The sequence below is a fragment of the Podarcis raffonei genome, chromosome 9, assembly GCF_027172205.1.
Source record: "Podarcis raffonei isolate rPodRaf1 chromosome 9, rPodRaf1.pri, whole genome shotgun sequence".
Taxonomy (NCBI): Eukaryota; Metazoa; Chordata; class Lepidosauria; order Squamata; family Lacertidae; genus Podarcis; species Podarcis raffonei.
Window position 1 is genome coordinate 6363903 of NC_070610.1, and position 13439 is coordinate 6377341.

Below are 13439 nucleotides of genomic sequence, written 5' to 3' on the forward strand. Positions count from 1 at the left end.
ATTGTCCTTTTTTATCATCATGTCAGGCCTCATATTGTAACTCTCCTTTGACTCCTGCAAATCTCCTGCTCCTCCTTCATTTTCTTCAAAAACAACATATTGCTCCATCGTATCTACACTTTCAGTTTCATTTATTTGTTCAGTTAAATGGGCTTCCTGTTTCAAGTCCTTATCAGGCTCAAAACTGTTGTTTACTGTCCAGTGTAATAATGATACCTTTGTAGACAAAGCATTGTACTCATCTTGCAAGTTTCCCAAGAGAACGAATGCTCTGTCCAATTCTGCTTGGATTTTACATACTCCAGCCATTTTTGTGATGTAATGTCCCTATTACCCCTCTAGGGGGATTTTAGTTCCTTGATGTTCCTTTTAGCTCAAAACCAAAAGTCCAGTTATTTTGTATCAGCCCTCCTTATTTTCAACAAGTTATACCAAGTAAACCAGCAAAAACAGCAGAAACAATGTTCTCTTTTTCCAGCTGACAACTAGCTGACTAGCAGCTCACTTGACAGCTGTCAAAATCTTCAATGCAACAGGCTTTCTCATAGGACGTTCCCGGGTCTCGGGGGGGGGGATGAAATTTCAGCTCCCAAAATTCTTTTTATCCTCCAGTAAGTCTTCTTATAGTGTCAAAACCGTGAAGTCAGGATCTTTCATTAAAAAACAAAAAACAGATTCTCTCGACCTTAGCTGCCCAGTCCTTTGCTTTAAATTGTTTACAAAGGGGGGGGGTGAACTTCCTTTTTAGCCCCTTCCCGCTCGTTCCAAATCCAAAATTAAGAATTTTTAAGGTTCCAATCTCCGTATTACTCACGGGTTTATATTTTAGAGTCCAATCGGTCTTGGAAGAAGTTGGCGCTCTCTGTCAATGGCTTGCGGCTTCACTCCGTAGGCGAGGAGTACTCTCAGCACCACGCCTCACCCTGCCTCCGTTCCGAAGCCTTTAAAAAGGCTCCGTCACGGATTGGGGGGGCGCAAATGGTGCCCGCCGAGTCTCTGTGTTCACAGGCATCCGCGCCTGTGATTTTAAGGGTCCCCGCTTCGCCGCAGCGGCCAGACCCAGACGCTACGGAGCCGATTCCCTCCGGAGCTCAGAGGGAATCCGCCATTAAACAATGGCGCCAACCCGGAAGTGGCTGCTGCCACCTTTCCCAGTGATCAGGGATGATGGGAGCCAGAGGTCATATTCATAAGTTAGGCCTCCCCTTTGCTAAATTCACATCTTAGCATTCATTTTTATCACATTCTCGAATTTTTAGAGCAGTCATGTCTCAGATTAAAGCTGGGGAATGTGAGGCGTGATCCCTTTAGGGAGAAAACTGCATTGGGGAGATTGCATTTGTAGCCATTGTAACCCTGGGAACTTCCTAAGAGTAAGCCCTGGGTCAGTGCAAACAAGCAACCCTTGGCTACAGCTCGTGGTCTGTTTGGAGCAAGACCAACCATAAGGCCCGTGTCCAGAGGGGACGCTCAGCCAAACTACCGCTCAGCTCTGGACGCTGTGGCAACAGGACATGGGGACAAGTGAAGCAGAACCACAAGTGTGGCTCCCTGTACCCCCAATCTGACTCGCTGCAACGCTGAGAAGGAAATTGGCTTCATGTTATGTGTTTGCTCCAAAAAGCTGTGGTTATCAAGAGAGTCATTTACTACAAGAAGCACACCAATTTTTACTTCATTTAGCATGACTTTATTGGCTTGTTTTCTTTGACAGAGAAAATGGATAGTAATAAAGTACCGAACTCCACATGAATCAGAAAAAAGAAAAGGCAAAGGTGGTACACAATCAATCAGAGTGACTGGGGTATAAATAATATATTTTTATTATTATTTAGAGTGCAGCTGTGGACAAGCCTTGGCAAAGCGGTGGACAAAAGTTGCCGCATGCAGGAGCCAAATCAAGAACTGGATAAATACTAAATATCCTGCAAGAGGACAGAATTCAACAGATAAAAACAAGGCCCCCCAAAATTGGACTTGGCCAGAAGCGGTTGGCTGCTTGGATTGTTAGAAGCATTTGCGGTGGACGATGGATGGGCCAGACTCATCGTACTCCTGCTTGCTGATCCACATCTGCTGGAAGGTGGAGAGAGAGGCCAGGATAGAGCCCCCGATCCACACCGAATATTTGCGCTCTGGCGGGGCGATGATCTTGATCTTCATTGTGCTGGGGGCCAGGGATGTGATCTCCTTCTGCATCCGGTCAGCAATGCCAGGGTACATGGTGCTGCCGCCAGAGAGCACCGTGTTGGCATACAGGTCCTTGCGGATGTCCACATCGCATTTCATGATGGAGTTGTAGGTTTCCTCATGGATGCCAGCCAACTCCAAGCCCAGGAAGGAGGGCTGGAAGAGGGCCTCGGGGCACCGGAAGCGCTCGTTACCAATGGTGATCACCTGCCCGTCCGGCAGCTCATAGCTCTTTTCCAGGGAGGAGGAGGAGGTGGCCGTGGCCATCTCCTGATCAAAGTCCAGGGCCACGTAGCAGAGCTTCTCCTTGATGTCCCGCACTATCTCCCTCTCGGCCGTGGTGACGAAGCTGTAGCCCCTCTCAGTCAGGATCTTCATGAGGTAGTCAGTCAAATCACGACCAGCCAGGTCCAGGCGCTTGATGGCGTGCGGCAGGGCATAGCCCTCATAGATGGGCACCGTGTGGGTCACCCCGTCCCCGGAGTCCATGACAATCCCAGTGGTGCGGCCAGAAGCATAGAGCGACAGTACGGCCTGGATGGCCACGTACATCGCTGGCGTGTTGAAAGTCTCAAACATGATCTGCGTCATCTTCTCGCGGTTGAGCTTCGGATTCTGGGGGGCTTCCGTGAGCAAGACTGGGTGCTCTTCGGGGGCCACCCGCAACTCATTGTAGAAGGTGTGGTGCCAGATCTTCTCCATGTCATCCCAGTTGCCGACGATGCCATGTTCGATGGGGTACTTCAGGGTGAGGATGCCCCTCTTGCTCTGTGCCTCATCCCCCACATAGCTGTCCTTCTGGCCCATCCCCACCATGACCCCCTGGTGCCTGGGCCGCCCCACGATGGAGGGGAACACGGCCCGTGGAGCGTCGTCTCCCGCAAATCCCGCTTTGCACATTCCAGAGCCGTTGTCCACGACCAGAGCGGCAACCTCATCCTCTGCCATTTTGAATGGATCTGTAGGGAATGCAAAACGGGACAGACTTCAGGCAGCTGCTTTAGGACAAGGGTGGAGACACTTTAGACAACAGAGATTAGAGACAAGCTATGCAACACTAATGTATTCTCCAGCTTCATCCACCGTGAGAGTGCAACTCTCTAAAAATGCACTTTAGAATTAGCCGTATGAGTCAGAAGTAAGAAACAAGTCAAGCTAAGAAATCTTCCAAATGCAAACAAAGCTGGCGTTTAAGTACATACACATACAAAAAAAAATTTACTCCTTGGAATGCACGTCAACTTTACACATTTAGAGAGGCTTGCCTGACGGAGAAAAGTGCCAGCAGGCTCCGAGAACAATGCAGCAAAGGTGCCTTCTGGTGTCAATACGAATTAAGATGGCACCACTCAATTTGCCTCTGGTTTGGTCAAATTACCCAGCACAGACAGATGCATTTTGCCTGATAAATCAGTGCTGCCCGTTTTCTCTGTGCATTGCCATTTTTGCCCAAAGGCAAGGCAAGAAAGCTGTTATTTCCCCTTTACGCCACTCATTCTTATGAGTGAGGAGTCACAGTGCTTCTCTCCCTAAAACTATTCTGCAGTCACTTTCAAACTTCAGCCCATTCTAAAGAAGCAGAGGTTTGATTTTCTGAAAAAGTTTCACATCACACTAACAAGCATTTTCTTTACCAGGTTGTTCCACCATTTTAGGAAAAGAGCATGTGTATTTTTTACGACAACTCAGCTCAATCAATTTTGAATCTCGGGGTTGTGGGTTCAAACCCCACATTGGGCAAAATATTCCTGCATTGCAGGGGGTTGGACTAGATGACCCTACAATCTTCCAACTCTACAATTCTATGATTCTATAAAGCCGCATTTGCCCCATCTGTTACATTTTTACGCAGTCGTTTTAATTTTTCTTGAGTAGCCAGTCATTTTCTTTGGGACGTGGGTGGCACTGTGGTCTAAACCACAGAGCCTAGAGCTTGCCGATCAGAAGGTCGGCAGTTCGAATCCCCGCGATGGGGTGAGCTCCCGTTGCTCAGTCCCAGCTCCTGCAACCTAGCAGTTCGAAAGCACATCGAAGTGCAAGTAGATAAATAGGAACCGTTCTGGCAGGAAGGTAAACGGCGTTTCTGTGCACTGCTCTGGTTCGCCAGAAGTGGCTTAGTCATGCTGGCCACATGACTGGAAGCTGTATGCTGGCTCCCTCAGCCAGTAAAGCGAGATGAGCGCCGCAACTCCAGAATCATCCGTGACTGGACCTAACATTCAGGGGTCCCTTTACCTTTAGCCAGTCATTTTAATGATAGTTCTGAACTGCTTAATTTATTACTATTTTAAAAATCTTTTTCTATTGCTGAAGTATTTGATATTTCTGTCCTATGAGAAAATAGCATTAGGGCCTTTTTTGGTTTAAAGAAAGAAAGAGGCAACATGATATACTTCTAACAAATTGTGCATAGCGTGGAGGAATTGGACTGGAAAAGTTTTACTTCCTCTCTTGTGACATGAGAATTTGTGGACATCCAATGAAGCTGAATGTCGGAAGGTTCAGAAGAGAAAACAAAGGATTTATTTGATGAGGGTGCCGGTATATGAATAAATAAAAACAAATTGGAAACAGGGGGTAAGTAGACCGCACAATTTCACTGTTGCATGTTTGCTAAACCAGACCAGATGTTCTTGGGAGCCACCTGCATCTTGTTTTAGAAGACATGGTGCTAGATCTTCTCCATGTCATCCCACCTGCCTCTTCAGAGGGTGTGCAACTCCATCCAGAACAGGTAACTTGCCAGTTTCCCGAACATGGGAGCTACCTTTGCATAGAGCCCCCATCTTCCCAGGAGTCAAGCACAGATGATGGGCCCTCGCCCAATCCACCACTGCATCCAGACACCGGTCCAATGTTTTCTCCTGATCCAGATGTTATGTTGGACCAGGACCAGGAAGATCTGGGTTCAAATCACCGGATGACCTGGAGGCAGTCACTGTCTCTCAGGATAATTTACTTTGCAAGGTTGTTGTGAAGATTAAAGCAGGGGAGGGGGCACGTATGGCACCCTGTTTTTTCTTTTTTAAAATAATTTTATTAAGTACAAATTAAAAAGACATACATATTCACAACAAAAGAAAATACAAAAGAAAAAGAAAATACATCTAACCATGGAAAAAGAATTTGAGAATATTTTGTCTCTTTTCATATTTACAGTTATTTATACCTCTATAAATTGCTGTTTACAATAAAGCAGTGATAAAGATAAGATATCGGAAAAAAGGAAAAAAGAACAAAGAAAGAATAAAGAAGTAAAAGAAAAAGATCATATGTGAAAATTTTTAAAAGTAGATAAGTACTCACAATACATAGCCATTTCCCATCTCTATTTATATTCAATTGTATAATTTCATCTTGTCCTTATCTACCTTAAATAAATTGTTTCTTTTGAAAAGAAAAAAAGACTTCCACTGTTTACCTCACGGGTTTTTAATAATCCGTTCGTCAGAACCCGTTCTTCATATTTTCCCTTTTGATTTCCTTAATGTCTCACTTTGTATTTTTTATATTACGCACAAGATTATTCTAAACACAACCAGATTTTTGTAGTTGAGCCCTGGTTTTGTAAATAATCATTTAAGCACTCCCATTGCTTCATAACCATAGTTTTGGATTTTCTCCTTATTATATCTGTCAATTTTGCTAATTCCAGGTACTCACAAAGTTTCCCCAACCATTCTCTTTTTGTTGGGATGTTTCCTCTTTCCAATAGCTAGCAATCAAAATTATTGCCGCTGTTGTCGCGTATAGAAATAAGTTAGTCTTATCTTTTGGGATATCTTTATCTAGAATTCCTAATAGATATGCCTCTGCCTTTTTTGTGTGTGATGTCCTTATCAATTTTTTTATTTCGTCATGAATCGTCCCAAAAGGTTTTAATCTTTGGGCAAGTCCACCACATGTGGTATAATGTACCTTTTGTTCTGTTACATTTCCAACATTTGTCGTTGTTCCTTTTATTTATTTTTGACAGTCTGTCAGGGGTTAAGTACCATCTGTGGTGAATTTTTCTGAAATTCTCCCTTAATAAATCACACACAGTAAAATTTATGTTTTCCTCCCAAAAAGTTTTCCATCTTTCCAGATCTATCTCATATCCCAAATCATGCTCCCATTTTAACATGTTTTCCCCTGTCGTCTCTTGTTCTAAGCTGGTTTTCATTAATAATCTATACATTTTTGCAAGTATTTTTTGATCGCTCTGCAATATTTCCTTTTCTAATTTTGAGGTTTTATTTTCAACCCCCCTTTTTATGTCTTTTTCATATGTTGCTTTTAATTGATAATATTGTAACCAATTTATTCCAAATGTTTGTAATTGTTCGTAAGTTTTTAATTGAGTATTTCCGTCTGCATCCTCTAATATTTCGCTATATGTTGGCCAAGTCTCTTTTACATTACTCTTTAATGCTGTAGTTGCTTCCACTGGCGAAACCCATTGGGGAGTTTTCTCAATAATTTCCCCTTTTGTTCTTTCCCAGACATCCAATAGAGCCTTTCTTACTATGTGATTTGTAAATCTTTTATGTTGTTCTTTTTTGTCATAGAATAAATAGCCGTGCCAGCCGTATATTTTGTCCCAGCCCTCTAATGTTAGGACTTCATTATCTTTTAATAATATCCATTTTTTATCTGACACACTTCCTCAAAATACTTTCTTAAATCTGGCACTGCGAATCTTCCACTTTCCTTTGGGCCAGTCATTACTTCTAATTTTATCCTTGCTTCCCCCCCCCCCCCCCGCCATATGAAATTTGAACGTATGGCACTCTGAGCTGCTTGAAGGAAAGGGGGTATATCCGTGAAATAAATAATCATGACGGGGTAGCCTATATGGGGCTCAGCAGATGTTTCTGGACTATAGCTGCCCTCATCCCGGAGTACTAGTTGTGCTAGCTGGAGCCGCTGGGAGTTGCAGTTCAGCAGCATCTGGTGGGTACCCCATTTCCCTGCAATGTAAGGTGGAAATTGCCTCTGGGTCTAGGAAGGATGGTGACCATTTCTCCAGTTGCTCCTGCGTAGCTGCTCAGTCCTACAGCTTCTTGGAAATGATTCCTGTGTTCCGATTCAGACCACAGGCTCCGTCCCTGAGCTACGGCTACTCTCTAGCAAAACTCTGCCCATAGGTCAAGTCTGGTTGTCAGTCCATTTAGCCAGCTGCATTGCTTAGCCTGACCAGCAGCAGCTCTTGGGCCTCCGGACAACTGCTGCTATCCACCTGGGGATGCCAGGAACAACCTCTGCACTCTGCTGCTGCGCCAAGGCCCCTCCAACTGCCCAGGCTGCTCTTTTGAATTTAGCCTAGGAGCTCAGGAAGGTGCCTTGTATGAGATCAGGCCTTTGGTCCATCTGGCTCAGGGTGGTCCACACTGGTGGGCACCGCAGCTCTCCAGGATTTTACGCAGGGGCCTCTCCCAGTCCTATCTGGGACTGAACCCAGGACCTGAGTGCAAGGCAGGTCCTCTCCCGTTGAGCTACAGCCTTTCCTTTCCTCCCTCACCCAGCCTCCGGCACAGCTCACCTTGCTTCTGATCATAAGCTAGAGGTTTTTTAAAGAGAGGTGGGATGGCCAACTGTCAGGGATTCTGTAGTTGTGATTCCGGCATTGCAGGGGTTGAACTAGATGACCCTTGGTCCCTTCCAACTCTACAGTTCTGTCATTCTACAGAGTAGAAAGGAGACAAGCAGAACAGGAAGGACCAGGCAGAGAAACCGTGGGTGCTGAGGCCTGTTTCATACTTACCTGAGGGAGATGCAGTCGCCTTTGCAGTTAATCTCACGGGGATCCCAGTAAACGCAAAATCTTTTCCTTCCTCGTTCCACTTACCTGTTCCTATCCAGTCTGCCCCTGGTCTTATACCTCAGCTTATCTGTTGAAAATGGTTTTATTGGAAACCACGTGTGCAGTAAATACACCTCCCATAGCCTCTCAGGGCAAAGAGCAAAAGGGCTGCATTTTGCAGTATGGCCAAATATGGTCAGATTGAAGCATCTCTGGTCATATTCTAGCAATTCATTGGTGTGTCTAAAGTCCTTCTGCTGACTCAACATCTCCTTCCTGTTGCCAGATTTCTCTAGCTTCCTCTGGAAATCCATTTAAAGAGGTGATTGATCCAGCCTGCTCTTTGGAGATTGATTATTGGTTCCCCTTGCAAAAACGTGCTCCAGAGGTGCCAGGTAAAAGGTGGGCTTAGGATGCAACCCTCTCCACACCTGTTTAGAAGTAGGGGCGGCGGAGAAATTTGGTGGCTTACAAAATCACAAAACAATAACAGCATGAAAAATCTACAGTACTTTAAAACACACAAAAAGTTAAAATACTGAAACAGGTTAAAATTCACACCAACCTCCCAAGTATCTGGACAGAATGTTTTCAGCAGGTGCCGAAAAGGTGCCCGCTTGATACCAATAGGCAGGGAGTTCTGAAATGTAGGTGATGCCACACTCAGCAATCTCATTCTTACAAATGTGGGACGGGGTCTTACGTGGCACCTGCAGAGTGCCAATTCCACCGTTCACAGTGGTTCAAGTGGGGAGATGTGGGCAAATGTAGGGTTGGTTTTGATGGGTGCTGTGAAGGTTTGACAACTGAGCCATTCACTTGGGCGTTGCTTCACTGTCAGCCTTGGTTTGTTTTAAAATCGCACTGAAAAACTTTTTCGCAGCCCTTGGCCTGTTGTTGGCATCCATCTGTCTTGAGAAACCATGGAAAAGTGCACCATCAGGGGTGAAGTCAAACTGTTGCAGAGTTACAGGACTTTCTGTACGTTTCTGTAGGCTCCCAGTACGTTTCCGAGCATGATTCAAAGTGTTGGTGCTGACCTTTAAAGCCCTAAACGGCCTCGGTCCTGTATACCTGAAGGAGCGTCTCCACCCCCATCGTTCAGCCCGGACACTGAGATCCAGCGCCGAGGGCCTTCTGGCGGTTCCCTCATTGCGAGAAGTGAGGCTACAGGGAACCAGACAGAGGGCCTTCTCGGTAGTGGCGCCCGCCCTGTGGAACGCCCTCCCATCAGATGTCAAAGAGATAAATAATTACCTGTCATTCAGAAGACATCTTAAGGCAGCCCTGTTCAGGGAAGTTTTTAATATGTAACGCTGTACTGTTTTTAACACTGATTGGGAGCCGCCCAGAGTGGCTGGGGAAACTCAGCCAGATGGGCGGGGTATAAATAATAAATTATTATTATTATTATTATTCTGTGGCTGTAGAGACTGATACACGAGAGACAAGTTTTTATCTGCAGCTGGGGCAGAGGAAGGCGTCCCCGTTGAGCAGTCATTGCTCCTCTGGTCACTGCTGTCGGAACCGTGGGATGGAAAGCCAGCTGGGCAGACCCCACCTGAAGCGTCTCCCTTCTCAGCCTTGCCGCTGCAGAGATCCATCAGTCACCCTCCTCCGACGGACGTCTGCGACTCACGCTGCTGTGCGTGAGCATACGTTACTCAGCAGAGCAAACACACAACAGATCTGGCTTGAGGCGTGGATACTGTTGTTGTTTAGTTGTTTAGTCGTGTCTGACTCTCGGTGACCCCCTGGACCAGAGCATGCCAGGCACTCCTGTCTTCCACTGCCTGCCGCAGTTTGGTCAAACTCATGCTGGTAGCTTCGAGAACACTGTCCAACCATTTCATCCTCTGTCATCCCCTTCTCCTTGTGCCCTCCATCTTTCCCAACATCAGGGTCTTTTCCAGGGAGTCTTCTCTTCTCATGAGGTGGCCAAAGTATTGGAGCCTCAGCTTCAGGATCTGTCCTTCCAGTGAGCACTCAGGGCTGATTTCCTTCAGAATGGATAGGTTTGATCTTCTTGCAGTCCATGGGGCTCTCAGGAGTCTCCTCCAGCACCATAATTCAAAAGCATCAATTCATCTGCGATCAGCCTTCTTTATGGTCCAGCTCTCACTTCCATACATCACTACTGGGAAAACCATGGCTTTAACTATACGGACCTTTGTTGGCAAGGTGATGTCTCTGCTTTTTAAGATGCTATCTAGGTTTGTCATTGCTTTTCTCGAGGCGTGGATACTAGGCTCCTTTTATTGTACATATATCAGGGCAAAGAAAACATGGCTTCTCTCCTTGTTGTTCTTCTCAGAGAGAGAACACAAACGCAATACAGAGCGGATGTTCCGCTCACGAGACTCCAACAATCTGTGCTGGAGTAAACTGTGCTGGAGTAAACAGACATGTGACATGTAACAATCCCACACATCTGCAGCGCGGGAGGAGTGGAATTCTCCAGGCACAGTGGTTGTCTGCAAGGGATTCCCACCCGGCGGGGTTGATGTTGCCAGCCTTCATGTCATATTTGCAAACATCTCTGTGACACAGAGTTGGTCTGCCAAGGGGGCTGGTGCATGAAGCCAGCTCCCCATAGAGCACATCCTTCAGGATCCTGCCATCTTCTCTTCCGTTGACATGACCAAGCCAGCATGGACATCGCTAAGACAGGAGTGTGCACATGCTGGGAATGTGGGCTTAGGAAAGCACATCTTTGTTTGAGACTCTGTCCTGCCATGTGATGCTCAAAATACAGCACATCTGGGCACCATTGAGGAGTCGCTTCTGACGGTTGTAAGTTGCCCACAACTCACTTCCATAAAGCAGCGTCCTCAACACGGAAGCCTGGTAGACCTTCATTTTGGTATTGGCTGTTGGCATCACATTTTCCCATACCCTTTTGGAAAGGCGATTGCCGTAGTTGCCGTACCAATAAGCTTGTCCAGTTCGGCGTCAATGGAGAGATTGCTAGTTATGGGGGAACCCAGGGAGACAAAATAATCTTGCCCCTCACCAGTGCTGATGCATGGAGTGTTGGTGACTTCCTGCCCCAATATATTGTCTTCATCAGGCTGATTATCTCCTAATATACACCTTTTTGTCTTCTAATTAGCTTAATAGTCATATTTATGCAAAGAAATTTCCCCTAATAGAAGGCATTTAAATATTGCATTTAGGTATCTTTTCCTATATGTATTTTCGCATATGCATTTACACGCACACTTTGCCCAGTTATATGCATTTCTGTACTTAACTGGAAAACTGTATTGCAAAATTTGTAGAAATGTAAACTTTGATGGCTGTGCTTCAGTTCACCTCTTGTTTTGGAAAGCGCAAATTAGCTGGATTCACCATTTATTTATTTTTATTAAAGATTTCTTGGTTTACAAAAGTATGTACAATGTATCTTTTTTCAAGTTATGTTTTTCTGCAGGTCAGTTTCATTTGTTGTAAGACAGTAGTGTTATATTAGTTTTTCTAATAAGGCTGTTTCCCATACTATTTGATACCATTGGTCTATGCTTACTCCTAACTGGTCTCTCCAGTACCTGGCTATGATGCTTCTGAGCTCTTTGCGATGTGAGTGGGCGTTATTATCTTGGAAGATGTTTAGTAGGTCCAGTTCTAGGGTGACTTCTAATACTTGCTTAGTTATTTTGCATTGTTTCTTGAATGATTGATGTCCAGAAGAGTTGGATTTTAGGACATTCCCACCACATGTGGAGGTATGTGCCTGTGGAGGTGCACCCTCTCTAGCATTTTGGTGAGGTTCCTGGGCGTATTAGTGCTAGTTTCTGTGGAGTTAGTTACCACCTGTTAGTGGGTTTCAGAGTGAGTTCTTTTCTTTTCGCTGATATGGATTTAAAGGGAGGTTTAGACCACATTCTTGTCCATTGGGTGGGGTTGATCTCATAGCCTATGTCGCCCTCCCATTGTTTTTAGATTACGTCTAGGGGGGTTGTGGGATTTTGGAGTAGTATTTTGTATATTGTGGATACCATCCCTTTGCTGTGTCCCTTTGTTGTTAGGAGGGGTTTTCCGAAGGTTGTCAAGGGCCTAGTTGCTGCTGATTTCACTACTGGATTGTTTAAGAGGGCATGTAATTGGTGGCGTGTTAGCCTGGGGCATTTGAGTGTCCCCTGGTTTGTCTTGCATTTCTTGTGTTGATGTGGATTTGTTATTTCTGTAGAAGTCTGCTAAGCTGTATAAGCCTTTGGTTGGCCAGGTTTTTAACTGGAGGTTTTGTGCTGCGTGGTGGAATAGTGGGTGCTGTGCCAGGGGAGTTAGTGGGGATGGGGTTGGGAACAGTTTACCTACTTCTTCTTTTCATGCTTTAAGCATGGTCTGTGTGAACCTGTTTAGTGTTGTGGGCATTTTCCTTAGTTTGGGAGGAATGAGTACGCTGTGGTGCAGGTATTTTCAATTGTGTCCCTCTCCAGGTGTACCCATTGTTTTGTCTCATCTTCTAATATATACGGGATTATGTGGCATACTTAGTTGGTGATGTTATAGGCTTCTATGTTGGGGATTCCATATCCTCCTTCTGAGGAGGGGAGGTGCAGGTATTTGGGGCTTATTCTTGGTTTATTTTGTGTGAGAAGATAAATGAGTGTAATTTTTTTCTGCCATTTGCGAAGTTGGGCTGGGGAAATCCAGATTGGGAGGTTAATTTTGGGAGGGTGATCATTTTGATCATGGCTGTTTTGTCTGAGTGAAGTTGGTATTGTTCCATCCCTTCAGGTCTTTGTTGATTTGTCACCACAAGGGGTTGTAGTTGTGGAGGTATAATTTGTTGAGCTTTCCGGTTATTTGTACCCCATGGTATCTGAACTTGGTGCGGCAAAGTTTTATCTTGGTGATGTTGGTGAATGAGGAGGTTGTTGAAGCACTTAGCATCAGACTTGGCAAAAGTTACCTGAAGGCCCGATATCATTGCAAATGTGTTGAGTTCTCTGATTAGGGAGGTTGCTGTGTGTCAGGGGCTCAGGAGCAGAAGCACAGGGGAGAGAGGAAATGGAGAGCGAAGGGGAGGAATCCGAGGGCAGCGTAGGGGAGTATGACAGTGACCCGAGAGATTCCATGAGCTTCTCCAGCGAATCAGAAGATTCCCAGAAGGGGGCGCCCATGGTGAGGGCAAGGGGGATGCCAGGGGGGACGCACCAGAAGCAAGGGGCCAGCGGGGACTCCCAAAGCAGCAGCGGGGGATCAGGACCAGCTTCCCCACCAGAGCGTAGTGGGGGGGAAGAGTCACATGTGTCAGGACCAGCGTCTCCTCCAGCGGGGAGAGAAGATGAGTCAGGGCTGACCACGCCTCCATCGGAAAGTGGGGAAAAGGAGGGGAGGTCAGTTCCAGCTAGCCTCCCCGAAGGGGGGGAGCAGTGACAGCAGTGTAACGGTCAGAAGGAAGGTGGCAGGCTGGGCGCGCGCGCCAAGTTCAAATGTACAGGCGCGCGGGACAGCAGGA

The 13439-nt window shown here is 45.9% G+C and overlaps 1 protein-coding gene across 1 annotated transcript; it reads right to left on the bottom strand.

Annotated features, from left to right (window-relative positions):
* Nucleotides 1–1807: 1807 nt before the first annotated feature.
* LOC128420837 (actin, cytoplasmic 3-like) lies at nt 1808–8061 on the bottom strand. The gene is made up of 2 exons (XM_053402825.1): nt 7937–8061; nt 1808–3149 (listed from the first exon to the last, which is right to left on the bottom strand). Exon 2 carries the CDS (start codon nt 3136–3138, stop codon nt 2008–2010), a length of 1131 nt encoding a protein of 376 aa, XP_053258800.1. The 5' UTR covers nt 3139–3149; nt 7937–8061; the 3' UTR covers nt 1808–2007.
* Nucleotides 8062–13439: the final 5378 nt, after the last annotated feature.

Coding starts and splice junctions, on each gene's coding strand:
- LOC128420837 (XM_053402825.1), bottom strand. CDS start 3,138: ATGGCAGAGGATGAGGTTGCCGCTCTGGTCGTGGACAACGGCTCTGGA.